The 22,232-nt window shown below is 32.2% G+C and overlaps 1 protein-coding gene across 4 annotated transcripts; it reads left to right on the top strand.

Annotated features, from left to right (window-relative positions):
- Nucleotides 1-4,890: 4,890 nt before the first annotated feature.
- On the top strand, nucleotides 4,891-10,920 carry LOC110999655 (5'-AMP-activated protein kinase subunit gamma-2). Of its 4 annotated transcripts, XM_022268823.2 has the most exons (3): nucleotides 4,891-4,999; nucleotides 5,071-5,250; nucleotides 8,505-10,920. In XM_022268823.2, exon 3 carries the CDS (start codon nucleotides 8,577-8,579, stop codon nucleotides 10,632-10,634), a length of 2,058 nt encoding a protein of 685 aa, XP_022124515.2. In that variant the 5' UTR covers nucleotides 4,891-4,999; nucleotides 5,071-5,250; nucleotides 8,505-8,576; the 3' UTR covers nucleotides 10,635-10,920. The 4 variants fall into 4 exon arrangements, with proteins under 4 accessions (XP_022124515.2, XP_022124514.2, XP_022124517.2 ...); XM_022268822.2 differs by having other exon boundaries at nucleotides 4,914-5,250; XM_022268825.2 differs by lacking the exons at nucleotides 4,891-4,999; nucleotides 5,071-5,250 and adding an exon at nucleotides 5,283-5,397.
- The last annotated feature ends 11,312 nt before the right edge of the window (nucleotides 10,921-22,232 follow it).

The following is a 22,232-nucleotide window of genomic DNA, read 5'->3' on the forward strand; positions in this document are numbered from 1 at the left end:
TTTGTTTGTAATCTTTAGCTTTCATCTAGATGCGTTGTTGTTATAAATGCTGTTGTATCTAATATGTCTCTGTAAACGAAATTCAAAAAAATTGAATTTCGTGGACCACTATGTAACGTAAATAAACTATGGCGAACTTTATAAAGCATTGTTAGATATAACTATGTCTTGAGGAGTGTTGGCCAGTGCCCTAGTGGATTGAGCGTGCGACTCTTATCCTTGAGTTCGTAGGTTCGAACTCCGGCTGTGCACCAATGGACTTTCTTTTTATGTGCGCATTAAACATTAGCTCGAACGGTGTAAAAAAACATCGTGAGGAAACCGATATGTCTTAGACTCAAAAAGTCAACGGCATGTGTAAGGCACTGGAGGCTGATCACCTTCTGTCTATTAGATTTAAAAAAAAATCGATCATGTAAGACCAACAAGAGACTGATTTTTTTATATCTAAAAATTAATTTAATTAACTACATAGCAACTTAATTAGCTTATAACTTTCTATACACGGTGTATATTAGAGTTGTTTAAGTCTGCTAGTATTACAGCAGGACTTTATAAATAGTAAAAAAGTCTAGACGATTCTGTATGCACTAATTTCGATGCAATTACGAGTGTATCGAGAGACAAATGCAGCGGCGCGGCGGCGTGCGTCTACGCATCCCGCTCTCATTCGAGATCCCTTCCGCATTGATTGTGTCGCCGTCACGCGGATATCTATAGAGTGAATTTACACGCCTATATACAGGTGTGGCCTATATATTGTTGTTTCTCTCAAGGCACCTGCAAAAAACCAGCCAATTAGAGGTAGATGTTTGAGGTATTTCACTTTCATATAATGGTTTAGACATAGACTAAAGTAAAATTCAATTTAAAATAATAATAGTTTGAATATAGAACATTTTACTAAAAAATAATTCATTCGTTGATTAAAACTTCTCTATGGAATTTTAATGTAATCCTAACTAAAAATATACCTTCACCCTATTTCCAACAATTATTAAGTAAAACATATGTATATTGCATGAATTTAATACGTAAAATCTCTAGGTCGAGCTTTATCCTTCGAGAGGGTTCTCGTATGTTTTATTATTTACGTGCAGTATTGCGGTATTGCAAACAAATTAATTAAAACGATATGTTCTAGAAGTGATTGTATTCTTGTTGGTACGGTTTTAATAAAGAAATCGCTTCCAATTACTTAAAAACATTTCATATTATTTATGTATTTGGGCGTAATTTGAATAAATTACATATACTAAATAAGTCATTTATTAAAGTTTAATAGCGTTACAAAATACTTGGGTTCGTAATTATTCTAATTTTGATTCTGAAATATATAATTAAGAATTGAAATGTAAAAGTAATGTATCATCTCAAAAATCACTAAAATTTGGCTTTTTGTTTTATGGATACAAATTCAGCAAAGTGCCATAACTTGAATTCTGAAATACAGTTTTTAGATAAAAATGTCAGTATCACCCAGACTAGTACATTTAGTACTGTAAGCTTAGGAAGCTAATGATCACCTACTTGCCTATTTTATTAAACCCCCTTTACTCACTATAAGTTTGTTGAAATAAATTTTGATAAAAACAAAATTCGTCTGTTTCATTCTCGCTAGAGATTACGGGAGTCGTACTTAATTGTAGCAGTTCTTATAAATAAACTACAAAGTAAATTTCCTTGCACTTTTTTTATTTTATTCGTATGAATGTAACAGAAAATAAACTGCTGACGCAAGTAGTCCTTATTTCCGGACTTAATGAATTGTTTTCATCTTATTAATCGTTAATTATTATTATTATGTTAAATTACAAAGACAACTAAAATACATGTAAAAGTACTTAAAACTGAAATAAGAACATGTTCACCGTGATAATGTTTTTAATAATAGTACACAAGCGAAGACTGCTTAAAATGAGATGGAGCTTTGATAATGATCTTAAAAAATTTTTTTTTAAACTTACTGTACTGTATTTAATACCCGCGAAACATGTCATAGACATAGTCTTTGTTAGCTAAGTTAAAACCATAATATTACTATGAATATTTTTTATATTTTATAAGGAATTTTTATTTACTTTCAATGGTTTTTTGACCAACTACCATTTTTTTACTTGTTTTGTTATTTTGGCTTGTATTTACTACACTCAAAACCACGGTGTAATTAAAAAAACATTTAAGTAACTAATAACCATACCAAAATTTCGTCCTACAGATTCATTATGAACAAGAGTATTTAAATAAAAAATAATTCCATTTACAAATACCCTTTATGTCAACGCTGTCAAAATGTTTAATGACAATTGACCATTAACAGAACAGCTTTCGTTTTTTGAAGCACTTAAATGCATGTTATATCGGTATTTCTCGTCCGCATTCGCGATGCATATATTTGCAGTGGATTGGTCGCATGCCCTAGTGGCTAGTACTATTTGTTGCCGGCACGTCGGGCACACGTCCAGTTATCTAATTTTACTTATAATCGATGTCGTCGTATTGACTCACTGACAAAAGACTTCTTTCGAGACTTACCTAAATTTTCTGCTGACTTTGCAGGGTCGCAAACATCCAATGCATTTTTAAGCGGATTTTTTTCTGGAACATGTAATTAAAGTTGGGTATTTATAAATCTAAAATTGTATTATGAGCAGTGCTGACCTAGTGGCTTCAACGTTCGATTCTCGTCTCTGAGGTCGTAGGTTCGATCCCCGGCTGTGCACCAATAGACTTTTTGTATATGTGCGCATTTAACAGTGCGCAAAACATCGTGAGGAAACTGGCTTGCCTTAGACCAAAAAGTCGACGATGGTTGTCAGGCATAGAAGGCTGATCACTTGCCTGTTAGATTGACAAACGATCAGGAAATAGACACAAAAACCTGAGACCAGAGCCCAGACTGCAATAAGATTGTAGCACCGCTTATTTACTTTTGATTTTTAAAATAGTACTATTATACGAAACGGATCAATGCTAATTAAAAAAGTTTTATATAACTGATTTAATTTTTACTAATACTGGTCAAGTAATCGTTTGTTTCTTTATCTATTTATTACTAGTGTAGTAAAGAAATTAATTTACATAATTAAATTATATCGTAAAGAAAATTAAATTTTTCTTTGAATTCTCGGTCTTTTTCGGTTTAGAATCAGATTGGCTAGAGTCGACCAAGAACACGAATCAGGACCTAGAGCCAGCCATACTTTTAAGTACATAGTTAGAGCGACAGGTGCGTAGTTATTATGTTTATCAAAACCATAGTTTATCTAATATTATTTTATAAAAACCAATTAAATAGCATATTTCAAATCAAACAAATTACAACGAAAACTACTTAATTGTACCTCCTTTGACAGGCAAACACAGTATGTTTAGTAACTGTATAATAACAGAATACTTAGAAACTATAAATATATGATTAACCGAACCAGACAGATCGCTAGATTATTGAAAGGTTTGGACAGGTCTACGAAACACTTAGTAAATAAATTGAAAGGTGACAATCAAAGTGGAAAATTAATTAGCTAACTTCATATCCTAGGTTCTACGAAAGGGAATGGCGGATTTAATTAAAGAACGAGGTATTCTTAATATTATTTTTGAGAGGAAAATCAACCTAACTAAAGATGTGCTGCTGAGAGATGCCGTAAGAAGGGGAGTTTCGCTGCTAGTGGTTTTTTGATTATTATTATTTTTTTAATTTTCATATAACTGGCGCGAACAGCAAATACACAGATATATGTTAATATCAGTGGAAACTGATTTTATTTTAATATCTATGACATAGGTATAGTTATATCGGCCACACAAATTCGTATCTATTTATTTAACAGTTTTTTCTATTAGCAAAGGAAATGTACCAACCAAAAATTGATTTAAAATAGTGTTCAGGTTTTACTGGTAAATTATTATGCTATATTGTGTATTTAAAAAAACTCTGACAGAAACAACGCAAAGCCTAAATAATATGAGATTTGATGAATCAACATAATAATTTTGGCATACTTATACATATAAAATAGCACATGAACCTAATTTTCCTATTAATTCTTCTCAAATAAACAAATGGTATATTTGTTGAAGAATCTTTATATAAAAAATAGGGAAAACCAGTTGGGGGTTTTTTTTGACCGAGACGGTTATTCCAACATGACTTGGAAAGCACTATTTGTTAATTCTTTAACCTTGTCTGTAAGGATTGTTAAAGAAATAAGTATTATGTACCTACTTGGTAGGTAATGTTATACCTTCTTATGTGAATATAACAATGTTTCTTTCGAATTTTCAACATTTATCGGTTAATTATTTAACGAAAGCCAGATTACAGCTAGACGGGTTAAGTAAATGGAATGATTATTATAAAATCAACACAAGTCCAAGGTCACAGTTTATTGCATGAGATAAATCATATTATTAAAAAGGTACTTTAGTAGTCAGGAAATATAAGGTGTGATGTAAACATCGTACGAATCAATACATAACAAAAAGATTAAACAAAAAAGTGGTTGAAGTACCTAATAAGAAATACGAACTTTTTCGGTTTCAAAATGTCTTTTACGAAAATATTGTATTGATTTAATCATTTTTGACAATGTAAATGTTCCATTCATAGTATTTAAAAAAACATCCGAAAATGTATGTAACGCTATAATGTTTTTATTAATACGGTGACATAAATTTTATGTAAATAGAACGCAAACGTAGAGATAAACTGCAATAACTTTGATCATTAGTAAGTTCATATTGCAATAGTTGCAATTGTAGTGATAAACACTATCTGCATATTTTGTTAAAGAACGAAACTCGCGCGCCGATGCCTGGTTCGCCGACGCGTCATGTGAGATACAGGGACACAATATATTCAGAGTATCTGTATGGAGTCCGCATGCTAGTGTGAGTAAAGTGTTACCATTGGATTGCGAACGCAGCGGAGTCAGCGCCCCGCGCGGACATTTCATGAAACATCAGCTTCGAATGCCGTCTGTATTGTCAGAATATTGTGCGTGATTGTAAATTATACTAATTGAGCATGGCCGCCCCCAATAACGCTGGATTCTATTTATTTTTTAGTGTTGATGATATTTTATAACCTTGCGAGCGCTCTGTGAAAGAAGATAGTGAATCAATTAGTTAGAAACAACGCACGCTGCACCAAACACTAGGACGGGTGCATAATGCACATTGCAAGTGTGTGTGTGAAGTGTTCACAAATAGTTCGTGCGGAAGGAGATCAACGAAATGATCGCTATCGTAAGTATATTTTGATGTTTGTGATTATTTGTCGTAATTTGAGGTTATGTTACAAACTTTCTCGTGAACTACACTTGGCAATTCATTGCTTTTCTATCTATGTTGTGCAGATGTGGAGTAACATTGGTATATTTTTATAAAATTTAGGTCAGTATAAATACACTTTCTTTTAGACAGATTTTCTAAATATGTATGTGTATATATTTTGTGTTTTTTTATATATAATATGAAGTAGGTATTTGTCTTTTTAAAACTGTTTAGACTGCCTTGGAAAATGACAGTTTTTATATGCCTTATGTATGTTAAGGACATGAACTAAAATCTTAAATACATATGTATATATACCTATCTAATTCCTTACTCTGTATAAATTTGTTTACTTTTCCGTACTTTAGGTGGTTAGCAGTTCTAAGAATAACTAACGTCCATGTAATAAGACACTCAGCTGGTTATTGTTACTAATTATATTATTATTATTTAAGACCGTGTCTTGTTCCCCCAAAAATATATAAATCGTATCATATGTCCTCTTATATGTTCCGATTTTGTTAAAAAGGTACCTGTATCTAGAATTTTAAATCAGATAATATTCGCTTATAATACTTATGAATATTCTCTATCTACTAAATATAATCAGTCTATGAAATTGTGTAACTATATAGAAATTATCAAAAATTATTACTTTTATCTTATCTATACAAGTGCTCCTTCACATAAGCGGTGAGGATTAAATTGACCGATAATTAAAAAATGAGTAATTTTTGTGTATAAAGGTATTTCGGAGATAAATAAGATGCTCTTGTCATAACGAAAACATTTTTTAAGTTTTAAAATATTCAAACAGGAGTAGATTTAGTTTTTATGAAATATGTAATGATATTTAGAGTTTACACGCTGAGCTGTAACTCCCGTTTTGTTAGCATCCATAACGTTTTTAACATAGGCAGGGAAGTCATAGTTTAGGCTGAGCGTGTACTTTAAACAGTAAAACTTATCCTTTCAATTGAAGAGTAATTTAGAAACGAGATTTAATGCTAAGTCGGTCTCACGTTCGTCAAAAATGTATATGATTTTGACATACGTTAGTCATAGATCGTGGAAATTCTCGTTACGGTTTTTCTTTAATTTAATTCCCAATCGGTCCATACTTTACAACACAAAAACAGTACTTATATTCTTATCCTTAATGTTACTCTAATTCTGCGTTATAATTTATGCTGGCAAAACAAACTACAATTTTCCGTAGGACGGGCACTAAAGTAGATAAAAACGTATCTATTATAATTGGTACCTACTAATGAACGTGAATTAACGCTGAGTGTTTTATTTCGTCATACATGTTTCATCAAAATTCTCGTTGCCTCCATTCTAAATATCTCATCTGAGTGTCCTTAGTATATTAATAAAAATAATCTATTTTTTTTACTCATTCATCGATTCTTTCCATATAGGTCTAAATATATAGTATCTTCACTCATTCTTCGATTCGCTTAGGAACTCAAGTCTCACATTATCAAATAAAAAGTTTCCTCGCCCTTGATATGGGACAAGGTCTAACATCCTATATCTTTATTGAGCCGTGGTATTGGACTTGAAAATCAATCGAAGCTCACTATGGGTCAACTAATCGCTACTCTCGTATCATAATGTCACAACTTAATGAACCCCTGACCTATCTATATGGAATAGTGCACGTGAGTTACCGACCCGTGTTATATGGAAACATATACTCTAATCGAGCGTTACAAGTTACTAGTCGGTATATTTTTAAACTTAGAATATATCGATCTGACCGCTCCTCCCCGCTACTTAATACGTCATCCTATCCCCTTCTGGGGTAATAATGACGTCATAAATCTATGACGATATGTGACGCAATTGAAACGGGCGCATGCGTATTGAATGTAAAATCAACTTTGTCTCAAGAGAAAGAACCAGAGAATTTGATGAAATATGAACATGAAAGCTATTTGAATATTTTACTAATATAATAATAATAAATAAAATAAATAATATTAACAACTACATTTAACTTAAACAACCCTTTAACTAATATTTGTACAGTTTCACAAATTTTTATAAAGGGTCGTACATATATATATTTTAGGTGAATAGAAAATCATATTAAGGTACATTATAATATTGAGGCAACTTTTTGTTATACATAATTAAATCAAATCATATTGCAGTATGCGTTGGATTGTATGATATCGCACGTTACATTTTATTCAAAATACTCTAACCCTAACAGTTCATAGAATTCAGAAAATAACAATAAAAACGCGATAGTTTATTACATTATTAATAGGTTTATAATTTTAAAATAATCAGTAAATCTGAATGGACATCTTTAATGTCAATGACATCTTTCGTTGTAGAAGAACATTTAATGTTCGCGAACTTCCCTTGTTTTCTCCGATTTTCTGCACCCGCCGATAGATGTCACTTCGCCCCCCTCCCGCCTAACAACAACATGGCGGTTCATTCACGAATCCGGCATCACATCACGCGATGCTCGGCAAAATTATTTTTTCATAAGTTTCTGTTACAATAAATATTGGCCGGCTGCATTGTTTTCTCAACAATATAGTTATAATTGTTATGAAGATGCAACGAAAAACAGGTAGGCAAAATCTTTACGTAACTATATTTAAACGTCACCTTTCTATGCTGTATTGATTATTTACTATTCAACTTGTATTCATAACCGCATGCCGATGTATTTTTTTTGTGAAGTACTCTTTACATTGGGCTTATAATTTTGTGTACCTAATGTTTATTGGCAAAGCACTTTGAGGCGTACAATGTATTATACGGTACAGTTTAATTATCTAATTGCATTCAAACGTACATATCGCGCTGGTGCATTAAATTGGTGCATTACTTCAACGTGTTGCTTAGTAACCATATTCATATTATTTTGACGTCATAATTTCATACGTATTTGGCATTGGAGATTCTTTTCAGCGGGTTTTCCTATCAAAATGTTGCACTATATTTATCAATAAAAATTTATAGTAGTACTTATTTAAAAAAAAAACAATTTATATAACATTATTGTCACAAATACATTATAACTCATACACATATTTCCTTTAGTTAACCTATAGATCCCTATCTATTTAAGCTAAGTTTGCAAGCAATTTTATTTTTTATAGTGTGGCTCTAAATTCTTGATAAAATAGGCGAAGAAACGCTCCTAACTAAAATTAGTATTCAATGTCATGTTTCTAAACATTGGCCTTTTGTTACAGGTATAACTTATTCATCTTCAGTATTATGGTGCTTAGAAAACTAAAGAAAATTTATTGTAAATATTATATAACATGGATCCTATATTAGAAAACGAATCAGCCACCGCAGAATCTCCTGGTAGACAAGGGAAATCAAAACAAAAACACAAGAAAAGAAAAGGTCCCTTAGAGTCCCAAAAAGAAAGTCAGACGGTTGTTGGAGATAGGAGAAAATTTGTTGTGACCAAACTTTCAGCGTCAGACGAGCAAGAAGCTAGTGGCAGTCGTTTACCTGAAAGCAATGTACATACTGTCCATTTTGGTACTCGCGGAGCAGAGTCACAGCGACCCCACGTAAGGTCCATTTTTAAAGACAAACCGGCTGAATCATCCAGGTCCGCAAGTGCTGAAAGAGATTCTGGGTCTAAAAAAGAGTATGAAACATTTCATGGTACATCTACTAGTCCGCGGAGTTCAATATTCGATATTTTTCGCATAAGGAGGAAAAGTGATGCCAAAAAACATCAATCTGTCATGCAAAATGTTAAAGAACCTCAGGTATCTAAAGCAGCTGAAACACCAGACACTACTAAAGATGACAATGCTGATCCTAAAGAGTCTCATAAAAAATATTATTATACGGTTACGGGAGTATCGTCTCGAAAATATAGTCCTATCACACGAGTCATGGATATATTTAGAAGTAAACCGTCAGCAACAGAGCCTCCAGCAGCTGATTCCCATAAAAAGAAAACTAAAAACCAAATACGACGATCGTCTTTAGACACTACGTCCCCCACTTATCATAAAAATTCATATGCAGCATTAGATCCGCTTCAAGCAAAGCAATTATTTAGGGAAATTCGTGGACTGCCCAAATACGATCCTTACTTGTCTATCGTTCAAATATCTCTTGGAGGGCGAGATAAAACTAGATTATTATTAAACTTTTTTAAATACCACCGATGTTATGAAATTTTACCGAAATCAGCTAAAGTTATAATTTTTGATACCCAATTTCTAGTAAAGAAAACATTTCCAACACTCGTGTCACACGGAATACGATCAGCGCCTTTGTGGGATTCCAATAAAAAGTTACTTGTTGGTATGATAACCGTATCTGATTTTATAAGAATCTTGTTACATTTTGAAAAGGAAAATTTGTCGATGGATGATTTAGAAAGTCACACTTTACACACATGGAGAAAATTACTACGTGATACGCGAAAACCTCTTTGTAGCATTGGTCCTGATCAATCATTACATGAAGCCATAAATCTCCTCATAAAATACAGAGTTCATCGTCTACTGATGATTGATCCAAAATCGGGAGACGTGCTTTATATATTGTCACATAAGAGAATATTAAGATTCCTATTCGTGTATTTAAATGAGTTCCCCGAGTTAACATTTTTCCATAAGAAATTAACAGATCTGAAAATAGGTACGTTTGAAGAAATTATATCAGTAACCGATGAAACGACTGTTAAAGATGCTTTTCGGTATCTTTTAGATAATAATGTTTCTGCCTTGCCGATATTAGATGAACATGGTACTCTTTTAGACGTTTATGCTAAGTATGAAGTTTTGAATTTAGTTAGTGAGAAATTATACTTGAACTTGTTACTGACCGTTGGTGAAGTTAGGACGAGGAAGAAAGACTGGGAAGAAAAACTTCAGAAATGTCATTCAAGTATAACTTTGTATGAGGCCTTAGAAGTTATTGTAAGAACAGAAAGTCATCGATTACTATTAGTTAATAAGGATTCCAAACTTGTGGGAATCGTCTCTCTGTCTGATATTTTAGTGTATTTAAATAGGATAATACCTTCTGAGAAAAAAGTTTCATCCCTTCAAGAAATTTTTAGGCCTTTAGAAGAGAATAAACTTCCGGAGGCTGCTAAAGAAACAGATAGTGATGTTATAACCATCGAAGTACCTAAACTAGAGACCCCCAATGTACCTGAGGCAACGGACGCCGAGCAAATTGACCCTAACGTTGAAAACGTTGGTTCTATCGATGTAGCGATAAATGAGGACGAGAAAGAGACTGATGCTAGTCCCGAAAACGACTCAAATGTTGTCCCACACTTAGATAATGTAGATGAAACTCACGAATCGCAAGTTAATATTGTAGATGAAAATAACTAGTAATTTTTTAAACCCAAAGATATTTAATGTTACTTGTAAAACAATTTAATTTATAACATATAATTAAAAAACTGTGTCACGCTTTTTGCTTGTGTCTTTAATAGTTCGACATTAATAAAGGTATATAACATTGTCTACTTATAATACTTTGCATTACTCACCGTGCGAGGGCCTTATCTGTATATTAACATTATTGCTAAATTTCAATAAAATATTTTGGCAGATTTCTTACTTTAGTCTTTTCTCTTGTTTGGTTATAAATAGTAGAAATTTTTAAGCACAATAATTTGTTTTATTACTTCTACCATTGGCAGCTTTCAAAGCTGTCTCCATCTGTTTCCTACAAAAATTTAAAACAATTATCTTTTGTTTTTTTTTATCAAGAAAGACATCTACATAGTGAATATAATATTGATTTTGATTTATCCACTTTAGCACAATCTTCGAATATTGTGCCATAAACATGCCATATTCAAACAATATATTCTATTATATACGTGCATATATAATCAAAGAAAAACGTATACCTGTGTGCTATTTTACTGAGCTTTTATTGATATTCGGACTCGCTTGAAATGCAACCTGTTAAAATAGCAACCAAGGACATTCGAGTTGATTTGCAAGAAAATATAATGTTTTATTTTTCACTTTTCTTGTATACCTATCGAGCCAAACACGTTTTTGAAATCTTTTGGTTTTGCGCTTACATTCTGTTTATCAATTATTTAATTGACGTTTTCAAATATAATATAAAAAAGAAAATAGTTATATGTAGCTAGCTCAGAGCAAAGATTGTAAATTGTGTCATTTATTTGAACAATTCGTCTTACGGTCCTTAAAGATAAGAGCATACCAATTCTTAAAAGGCCGGCAACGCACTCGCGAGACCTCTGGCATTGAGAGTGTCCATGGGCGGCGGTATCACTTAACATCAGGTGAGCCTCCTGCCCGTTTGCCCCCTGTTCTATAAAAAAAAAACTTATTAGGTCAGACACATTTCTGGCTGTTTTACTAAATAAGTATTTTAATTATATAGATCATCTATGAAGATTTTATTTCTCTGGAATCAAACCTATTCGATAAACACAAGGACGAAAAACCTAGACTGAGCAGATAGAATGTTGATTGTAAAGTAAATGCAGCAGACGACCGGTTGGAAGAAGTAAGTAGTACCCGGAACAACGTTGCTTCAAGGTTGCTCCGTATCTCTTACTTCAAGAGGTTATTATTTTATCTTTTACTGCCTACCTGTCAGCTTACAAGACAAAAATAAATGGGCTATATTTATGCTTAAGGGTTCTGTTGTTAATTAATTTACGCCTTGAAAACTTTTATTCTTAGACACACTATTTTGGATGAGGTTATTTTTAATAATGCCCTTTAGAAATATTGTAAGAATTTTATACTTAATAATTAATATTAATAGAATTTATAATTATAAATTTAGCTTTGTTGTAAGACTGCTGAGAAATAGTGGCACATAAAAATTTAAGTAACAGTGGTTATTGAATTTAAAATTTTGAGTGGTAAATTTTACAGTTGTTGCCTGGAAAACAATTGAAAAAGATGTTCACCGTCCGTTTGTTATCCGATGTGTTAAATAAATAACCATATATTTTTTTAATTAAATTCTTTAATTTATCCTGTAATTATTGTCAATTTTTGGTTATTTACTTATCATACGAACCCAATAGTTTAATTTAAACTCAGTTTATACATATATGTAACTGTATATTTTAGACATAAAAAAACAGATTTAATTGTAGACTTCTCCAAGCGATGCTGCTTTGTGAAATTTGGACAATGAGACCAACCTACAACAGATCCGATACAAACATGTTCTTCTATGTATAAATATATAAAAGAGTATTCCGTAACAGATTCTATTGATAATCATGAAGCAGAGGCGGCTGCAAAACCGGTAAGTTACCTGACACTGGCTAAATAAATATGGAAGCTTGTCGCGTGATTGTGAGACAAATCTGCCTACACGATGCCACTAAACAAGCCTTGGTTGCTGGTAAATTAACGGGAAAATGGTATTACATATGTATATGATTTTTGTTTAAGTATGTAGTTAATATTTAGCGATTTATATCAGACAATGGTTGGCACAGTAGACTGATCGCGTACTTGCCTTAAATTTATGAATTAATAAAAAAGCTGTATAATTACGAAACTACGCATACCGATTTAATATTTTCTTAATTTGTGTGCGAATCTGCAAGCCAAGCATATGCCACATTTCAATATATTGGTTGCGATATTAGTGGGTTCGATACGTTATTTCTTTAAAAATAATTTTCTTTGCAAGGTATAGATATGTGGAGGTCATATAGAGGACATTTTTCAAGTCTAGATTTGGAACGCTGGTTCGTTAAATTATATATGATTTAATCCTGCAGAAGCGACTGTAAAATACATTTGTTTACTTTCAAACCTTTCAACGTGATTTATAATGGTTGTTATATTTTTATAAGTAGCAATTTAATTCGAATACTAAGTTAAGGAGATAACCTGGTATCATAAATAAAAAGTAAGTGCACGCACTGAGTACTTTGTGGAGTCGTTCGATAATACCGGTGAGCAAAACAGTAATATGAAGGTCAAAAAATAACGTCATTCCTTGTTAACAACATTCAATCCTGAGGTCCAAACAATTAAAGCAAATAGAAAATATCAACTGCACAGTTAAATGTGAATTAAAACTAGGTTTTGATTAGTTAAGAGACTTAAGATATCGTGATTGCGAGTCCTGGTTTCATAATAGAATTATTTTTAGGTAATGGTAACCCAAAAAAATCAACATAAATTTATCAAAGAAACTTGCAATCTGTGGCCAAGACACATAAAGGGTTGTAGCGCAATTATTACTACACTTTAATCACTATTCTAAACTAAAGGAAATTTGATACGAATGGCTTAAGCTCTCAGCCGGTTTGTATCGGATAACTATTCGTACGATTCACGCAGAGGGCGTGCTTGTACCATAAAAAATCAAGGTTAAATGAAAGTAGATTTTAAGACTGCAATATTTCGTTAATAAGTTATTATTCGTCTTACAGCCGTTTTTGATGCTTTATCCCGCCAAGTATTTGCCTAACATAACGAATTAACATAATAATTGCGTATGTGGAGGTCATATAGAGGACATTTTTCAAGTCTAGATTTGGAACGCTGGTTCGTTATATATTTCAAAATACCCTTTTAAGACTTTGTGTCCATCTTAATTTTTACCTGAAACTAAGATGGTCGGTTTAATTTTGGTTTGCGAAAGGCAAATAAATAATTAAATTTTGAACCTGATGTATTAAGTAGGTAATAGCAAATTTTATATTTGCACCTACAATATTACAAGTATTTTATTGTTAGAGAAGGTAAAAGCATCAAGCCTAGTGTAGCTATTATTTCAAGAAAAACAGGTTGTAATCATTGTATATATATAATATTTGATATGAATTTATAGCGGCATCGAAGATTTCATAATATAAATTATAAGCGAAATGAACGGTGGTTTTACGAATATTCAGAGACACTATCTTGGCGTTGTCTGAGATTGTTAGCTTTTTAAGCTTATAATTATACGCATAGTACACCTAATATAATATTTGTAAGATTAATAATATTTATTTTCAGTTTTTGTTTCAAGAGCAAGTTTTTCTAGCATTCTATGCCTTGAGTTGATAGAATTTTCTATTTCCCCATGAATCGCACCCAGGACACAATAGTGCTTACAAAACGACACAGGCAGAGGAGTTTGTATTTTCACCGAAAAAGAAAGAAGAAAAAAGAAAAAAAAAGAGTAGAAAGCTCTAGTCTATTTATAATACTTTTTTTTATAGAAGACCAAGCGGGCAGGAAGCTCATCTAATGCTACGTGACATCCATGGATACTCAATATCAGAGGGTTTTGTGCCGGCTGAATGAATTGGTAGTCTTTATTCTTGAAGAAAAAACAAATATTTACTAGTTTTTAAATGTACATATTATAAAATATATGTATGAAAATTTTTTTGTAAATTCTTTCATTTATTTATATTGTGCAAAATATTTACACGAGGAAAAGATTTTTAAATCCGTAACCAAACGTTGTGAGACGGTACAGAAGTTACGTGAACATGTATCATCGTTTTGTAATCATTGAGGCTGATGTCATACATATTGGGAACCAGTCGATGACCCTTTGACACTTAAAAGCATGTCTAGATGGACGCCACTGTCTACGTATTAGTAAACTTACGGACTACCTCATTACATAAGCAACTTACACAAGAGAGTAGTAATTTAGGCTTTATGTTACTTAGCATACTAATTTTTGACAATATTGTTGTACAATTGTGGCTTAGTAGTACGTAGCGTTCGACTGAGCCGTAGGTTCGATTCCCGGCTGTGCACCAATGAACTTTCTTTCTATGTACGCATTTTGCATTCGCTCGAACGATGAAGGAATTTTCCTTAATCGTAAAGGAAGCCGGCATACCTTAGACCCAAAAAGTTGACGGCGTGCGTCAGGCGCGGCAGGCTGATCATCTACTTACTACTTTGCTACTTTAGATTAACAAATGATCAATAAGGAACTGATTTATAGATTTTTTGTTGAACAATGTAGTAATAGATATATAAAAAATATAGATATACCCCCTCTATATTTGCGAACCGGTAGTAAATCTAAAATTACAATTGCTTTAATTTGTTTTTTTGACGTTCAAAAGGGTACTTGTTTACCTACATGAATAAAATAGTTTGAGTTTGACTTATATAAGTGTCTATTTTCACCACGGCGTAAATACATATTGAGAGAGAGAGAGACAAAACATTTTTTTGTAAAGTGGCATAACTGTTAGTTGTACATTTTTTTTATTCTTTACCGGTTTAAAGGCGATTCTGAAGGACGGATAGAGGGTTCCCACCAGGACGTACCTAAAACATATATCTATTCATTATTTACCAAGACCAAGAGGTTCAAGGATCACAGAAGTTCCTGGACTGATTTCTTCCTATGCATCAAATATTTAAACTTTGTCAAAATTTATTAATGTAGGTAACCCGTAGTAGGTAGGTATATAAATTTATGTGAAATAATTTAAGGACATTTATATAATTATAACTATGTTTTTACATACCCTGTGTTTATGTTTTCTGTCAAGTTTCTTTATTGATAAAACAATAAATTACTTACATTCGCTTTTCTTTAAAATTTTATAGCAAAAACATTATGCAATTATTGTTTAACCACTAGAGAAATCTGGTGATATAATACCTAGACCCCTACACTTGACGGGTTTATTATCCTTTTTAGGGTTCCGTGAACAAACAGAAGATAAATATTTTACTACTATACACAGATAATTTATGTATAAATACATATATTATGTAGCTACAACACAGTATTCCTATTGTGTTTTTTTAATATAGTGTGTAAATCAAACGAAAGGATTTATTAGCATTTGTTGAATATTTGAATTAAATTGAACTGAAAAGCAGCCTTTTTATTTTTTTAAATACATCAGTTTGTTTATGAGCAGTAGTCTAAATTTAAATTACAGTTGAAACTGTTTACGACGACATCTGTTATCATATTTAAAAAAAGGCCTGGTTGAATTCAATTGTATTAGGTATTTAATAACAACGTCATCGGCTGTTACGACTATCGATTTTGTATGAGTAGTCCCTCCGATGTCGTTGTAACAGATTGTGACAGTATTAGAATACCGCATTAGATTTTTAAGTTATATTTGGGGATAAGATTAATGGATGTCCTAATAAAACGGGATGGATATGGATTTGATATATCACAGAAATTAGAGATTTGGAAACAATTCCATACTACAATCTCTGTTTTTGACTTACTGCTATTTAAAAAATACTTTTAATTCGGGGAAAATACGTTCTTAAAATTTGCCATGAAATAGCTTTACGACATTACAATGTTTAAAAAAAAATGACTACTGAACTCACTGTCATTTCAATTTCAATTCCAGGCCATTAAAAGAAGCGTAAAAATGGTAACCATCTTCCAAAGTCGGTTTAAAAGTTAGCACTTACGTATTCATTGTTTATTTTTAGCATAAAGTCTACACTGGACTGACGAGACTACACGAGACTAGCAATTCCAACAACATACAGTTTTCCGCAAAAGAAATTTTAAAACCAATGTGATAATTAATCATACAAACACAATTATATTATCTTTAACTGTTGAAGTAGTTTCGACTTTACCCGTAGATAGCGTGTGTGCTAAGGTTCTAATTTCAAAACCTTTCGTTTTCAATCGTAAATCAATTATACAGATGCTGAAATATGTCTGTGCCAAACTCCTACGATACATAAAACACTATTTCATATCTACAATATTTGTTTGTAGAACAATAAAAAAAGGTTCTAATTTTAAAACTTGTGTTTTTCCAATCGTAAAATCAAATATACAAATGTTGCAATCTGTGTCAAACTCCTACAGTACGCAATACACTATTACTTATCTACAATGTTTATTAGTAAAACAATAAAATATAAATAAATCTAGGTATGACATATCAGGTGGATACCCGAGGTTCCCGGTTGGTCGACAAAATTAAGACAATCATGGGTCTCAACATCCCTAATGTATTGAGCCAAGCTGAGGATAGACTAGTGTGGTGGCAGCAAGTCGACGAGATGGATAATTGTGTAACAATAAATGTATGTCAAAATATTGACCTTCTGGGTTTCATAAACTTGGAATCATGTCTTGACTTGTCTACTTAATTATTTATGCTACGGGAAAATATAGACTTATGTATTTGAATGTAATTATTGTATAACTATTTCATTTATAATAATCACGTTAATAAAAATACTACAATATAGATATGACAATGCTTATTACACACCTATATCGTCATGTATGACGAATAGACGTATGTACGAATGAATTTTTACTATTTACTTTGTAGCATATTTCTCATATGATCAGGTGTGACGTTCCATTATGATATGTCATTAATTATGTTATAAATCATAGATGACGCGTCGTTGTATGGGAAAAGTGACAAACAGTCATTAAAGTGTACCCGAAGGTGTAATTACAAGCAAGTAGCAATACGCATATTCAAATACTAAGAGTGAAAGTTTCATAACAAACCTATATAGACAGCGTATTACGCGTTTGATAAGCCAACATATACGATATATATTTAAAATCGGGCCTTCAAATATTGGTGGAAACAACAAATAATACTGTACAAGTTAATTGGTTATTTAACTACAAAGTTTGGTTTTTGCGATATGTTCTATTTTCTTATTAGATATTTATAATAGAAGAGACCAAACCATCTCTTCTATCACTATCAACGCTTTCCTTCTATAATTTCGCTGTTGACATTCCAAAATTCTTAAAATACATATGGTTATTACGTTTTTTTACATTAGTTTAGACTGTCTGCACGAGGACCAGGCTCGTGAAGACGCTTATATTCCCCATATTTATGTATGCAGCTGAAACGTGAAAAGCGAAACGACGTGAAAAGGCAGAAAATAGACGCTCTCGAATTGTGGTGCTGGAGGAGAATGCTTGGAGTTTCGTGGACCGAGTTTCGTACAAACATCTCGGTACTTCTAGAACTATTAAGCAGCGTCTGTTTTCAACAGTACAATCTCGCGTCCTTACTTTCTTCGGACACTTATTTCGGCGTTGTGATCAGACCATAGAAAGCCTTGTCGTCCAGGGGAAGGTGGAAGGACCGCGCGGCAGGTCACCTACACGTTGGACTGATCAGATTAAGTCTGCCGTAGGAGAATCACTGAATCAGTGCAGCAGGATGACCTTGATAGGCAACGATGGCGGAACGTCGTGCATTACATCTGCCCCTTCTATTACCACATAGCGGTCACGACCGCTCTGTCAAGAGTGTACCGAATAAGAAGAAGAAGACTGTAATAACCGTAACATCGGTTACTACAACATACTTTGTCGTTCCAATTATTTTTAAGCCACTTCCCCGGTAAAACAATATAAATAAATGATCTCTCTTTTTATCCAAACGAACCATACGTGATTGGAGGTTACAATTTCTGTAACTACAAATTTTAGATATTTAAGCATATTATATAATATTAAAATCCATAAATAGGAAACGAGATCAGTAGGTATCCAAGATGCTTGAATTTTAATGACTGTCGTTTTGTCGCCCACACTGTAACGTGCGCACCTAATTTGATTATTTGATTTATGATCCAAATTTTTATATACAGTGTGTATTTACATTATATTATTAATTGTTAAGTTAAATATAAAGGATCTATGGTTTAATGGTTGCAGCTCCTTACAAACGTTGTTTTTTTTTATAGAACCGAGGGCAAACGAGCAGGATCACCTGATGTTAAGTGAAAAGAAAAAACTTGGTGATTAAAATGAGTGGCGGAATGTTTATTGCCAGTTCTTCTCTTCAGTTCTACGCCCTTGATTTGAGAACTGGCAGTAAATGTAAGATTAGAAGCATAAAAGTATAGGACCTGGATGACCGAGCTTAGCTCGGTATCTTTTTTTATAAATCGTGTTTTTTGGAAATTTTATTTAAGTACGAATTACATACTAATAAAATTATGAAATATGAATATAATTATCGAATAAAAATAATGATATTCATATTTAAGTTTTTATTTGACTGACATCTTTAAACGAGCAATTCTATGTTTAAGTTGATAAAACACAAATAAAATGACATTTTCTAGAAATGATTCCTAGCTGAATCGATTTATCGCCCCCGAAACCCTCTGTATACTAAATTTCATGAAAATCGTTAGAGCCGATTCCGAGATTCCAATTATATATATATATATATATGAGAATTGCTCGTTTAAAGATATAAGATTACTTTTTTTTGACGTTCATAAGTGTACATTATTTTACCTAAATGAATACATGATTTTTGAATTTGAATTACATGAGAGGTCATAATTGTGATTCAAATGAAAAACAAATTCGACAAATTCAAGCTTCATGAAATGGCTTTTTGGCACAATGGCAGATTGCCGAAAGGGTCGCAAGTGCTTTACGGCCTTTTAAGACTTTTGGACCTTTAGTGGCACCTCTTACGAATTGGTTCAGAAATACTTCAGTGGAAATTTTCGCTTTAATATCGACACTACAGTTATATTACAAAAGATAATGATAATTAGATAAAGAAAATGATATTTAGTTTTTTAAATCGTCATAATTGCTGTTGTATTAAATTAAAATAATCAGTGCGATTTTGCAAAAATCCTGTACTATGTCGTTTTAAGATTACATACATAATGTGTCGTGATATATGCTTTGTGATTAAATTCTATGAGTTCAATGTTATTGCATAACAATATTGACCATTCATAAGCCATTGTCTGCAAAGGAAGTAACTAATGACGATATTTAATCTTACTTTTATATCTCAGCATCTCATAAATAAATGTATGAGACGTATTCATATTGATTTAAGAGTGTATCATATCTATTAAACTTTTATTTATCTCTAAGTATGTAATTTTAAAAGAATCTGTTTCAATAGATCCTATGTTCACAGACTGTTTAATGCCCTGCCTTAACCAACCGATCAAAGGTTGCATTATATTAAAGGTAATTTTGTTTTTTCGCTGGTGATAGTTTAGACTTTGAAAAAAAAAAAGCCTTATTCGCTTCTCTTCTTGCTAAAAATCATGCAGGTCAAGCTGGATGGAAGGATTTTTGGTACAAGAACTGGATGCTTTTACTAATCATGTATCACTATTTTTTCACGATTACTTTTGGTGCTTTTAGCAGTCAGACCACCCAAATCGTTATCTTAATTTATTTAATCTTAATTATCCCTATTTTGTGTTATTGTGATGTAAATTAAGTATTATTACTACTTTAGCATCTATAAGTACTCTCACTTTCCTTTTACTTTTCAGATATAACAGGTAGCTAAGGCGTCAGTGAATGCACCTAGGAGAAGAATATCTATCTCGATATAATCGCCTACATTACCTTAGAATGCACGATACATTTTAACTGTTTATCTATTTACCGCATCTGTAGGTCATTTGTTCACGTATTTCTACTGCCTGATGTGTTGCCTCGTTTTTGCGTGTACGTTCAAAAGTTTAAATTAATCAAAGCACGAACCTTTAACTTATATATTATTATACTGGATCTGTAAAATTTGAATTCAAGTTAAGCAAAATAAAGTAAGTATACTACTGTATTTCACGGTGAAAAATTACATTTACAGTTATTACAGTTTTTTCTAAACTTTACGTAATGTTAGCCATATGACTAGAGTCAATGAGATAAGTATAAAAACATATATTTTATCTTTCAAAAAGGTAACAAAAAACACGCTTAGCAACATACCTGGCCAGAATTCTGTGACCATAATAAAAGTGTTTATTGTTTGAACATTAAAGTATTTTAGCGACACTAACTTATTTGCATCAAGGAGTGGTTGTACGTATATTAATGCCTTGTCGCTCGGTGAATATATTATGACATAGGATATTTATTTAAATAGTCCTTATATTGTGATGCCAGTATATTGTATTTAATTAATAGTTCATACTGCTTTATAGACACAAAATTCAATTTCCATAAAATTTCTGATTCCTGATTATTTCTACATAACCTAAATAATAAATATTGATTTAAACAGAGCTTAAGCAACATTATAGGTAACAGACCAGGTATTTGGTGTGAAGGTTTAACTGGTCAATTAAGTTGAACAACTCCTTACAGAAGCTTAGAACTTAGTGTAACCTTATCTGTCCGCATCCTGATTAGATTTCTAAATTTAAAATTAATGTTCTTTTTTTAAATACATTAGTTACCACTACCTGTTAATATCTCGCTCGTAGGTTACGGCATAGACCTCATAACCGACCGCTGACGGGCACAGAAGATGTACTTGCTTATTAATAAAAAAACATGACCACGATACAGATGCAAAATTCTAAAGCCAAGACATTAGGTTGAGCGACTTATTTCAAGCAGGTTAATAATCTTTTGCATGCATGGTTTAATACATTAAATCAATTTATAGATTGTAAAACAAAATGAATAAAAAAACACCATATAAAGGATATGTTCTATAATTTATTACACACACGTGTGTAATATTAAATGCATTAAAATTGTTTCCTAACGACTCATTCTTATCAGCATTTATTGTTGCAGAAAGGAAATGCTCTGTATTCTTTTTTATACTATAAATGACATTAAAATTGGAACGTAATATTTTTTTATATAACACCTGATAGTGAATAATGTTACCTGTTGTGGAAATGTATGGATATATTGATCATATAAATTATTAAATAATCTTTTATATAAAAGAGGTCAAATAGGCATGAATGATAAGGAATGATGCCAATGTCAATGTACGCTTACACCGTCAGGAGACTCGCAAGTATCTGATTATCCACAACACAGGAATGTCCCTAGTGTGGAGACTAGCGTCTGTAACCAGCTACCACATAGTTTTGTCACTTTCAAATATGTAAATAAATGACATAATGCGTTGTCGGACTCCTACGAATAATTAGTACACTATTTTCTTGAAAGACCCTAGTCGCACTGATTTTAAAATACTGCAACCTAGAATGGAATATATA

The sequence above is a fragment of the Pieris rapae genome, chromosome 16, assembly GCF_905147795.1.
Source record: "Pieris rapae chromosome 16, ilPieRapa1.1, whole genome shotgun sequence".
Lineage (NCBI taxonomy): Eukaryota > Metazoa > Arthropoda > Insecta > Lepidoptera > Pieridae > Pieris > Pieris rapae.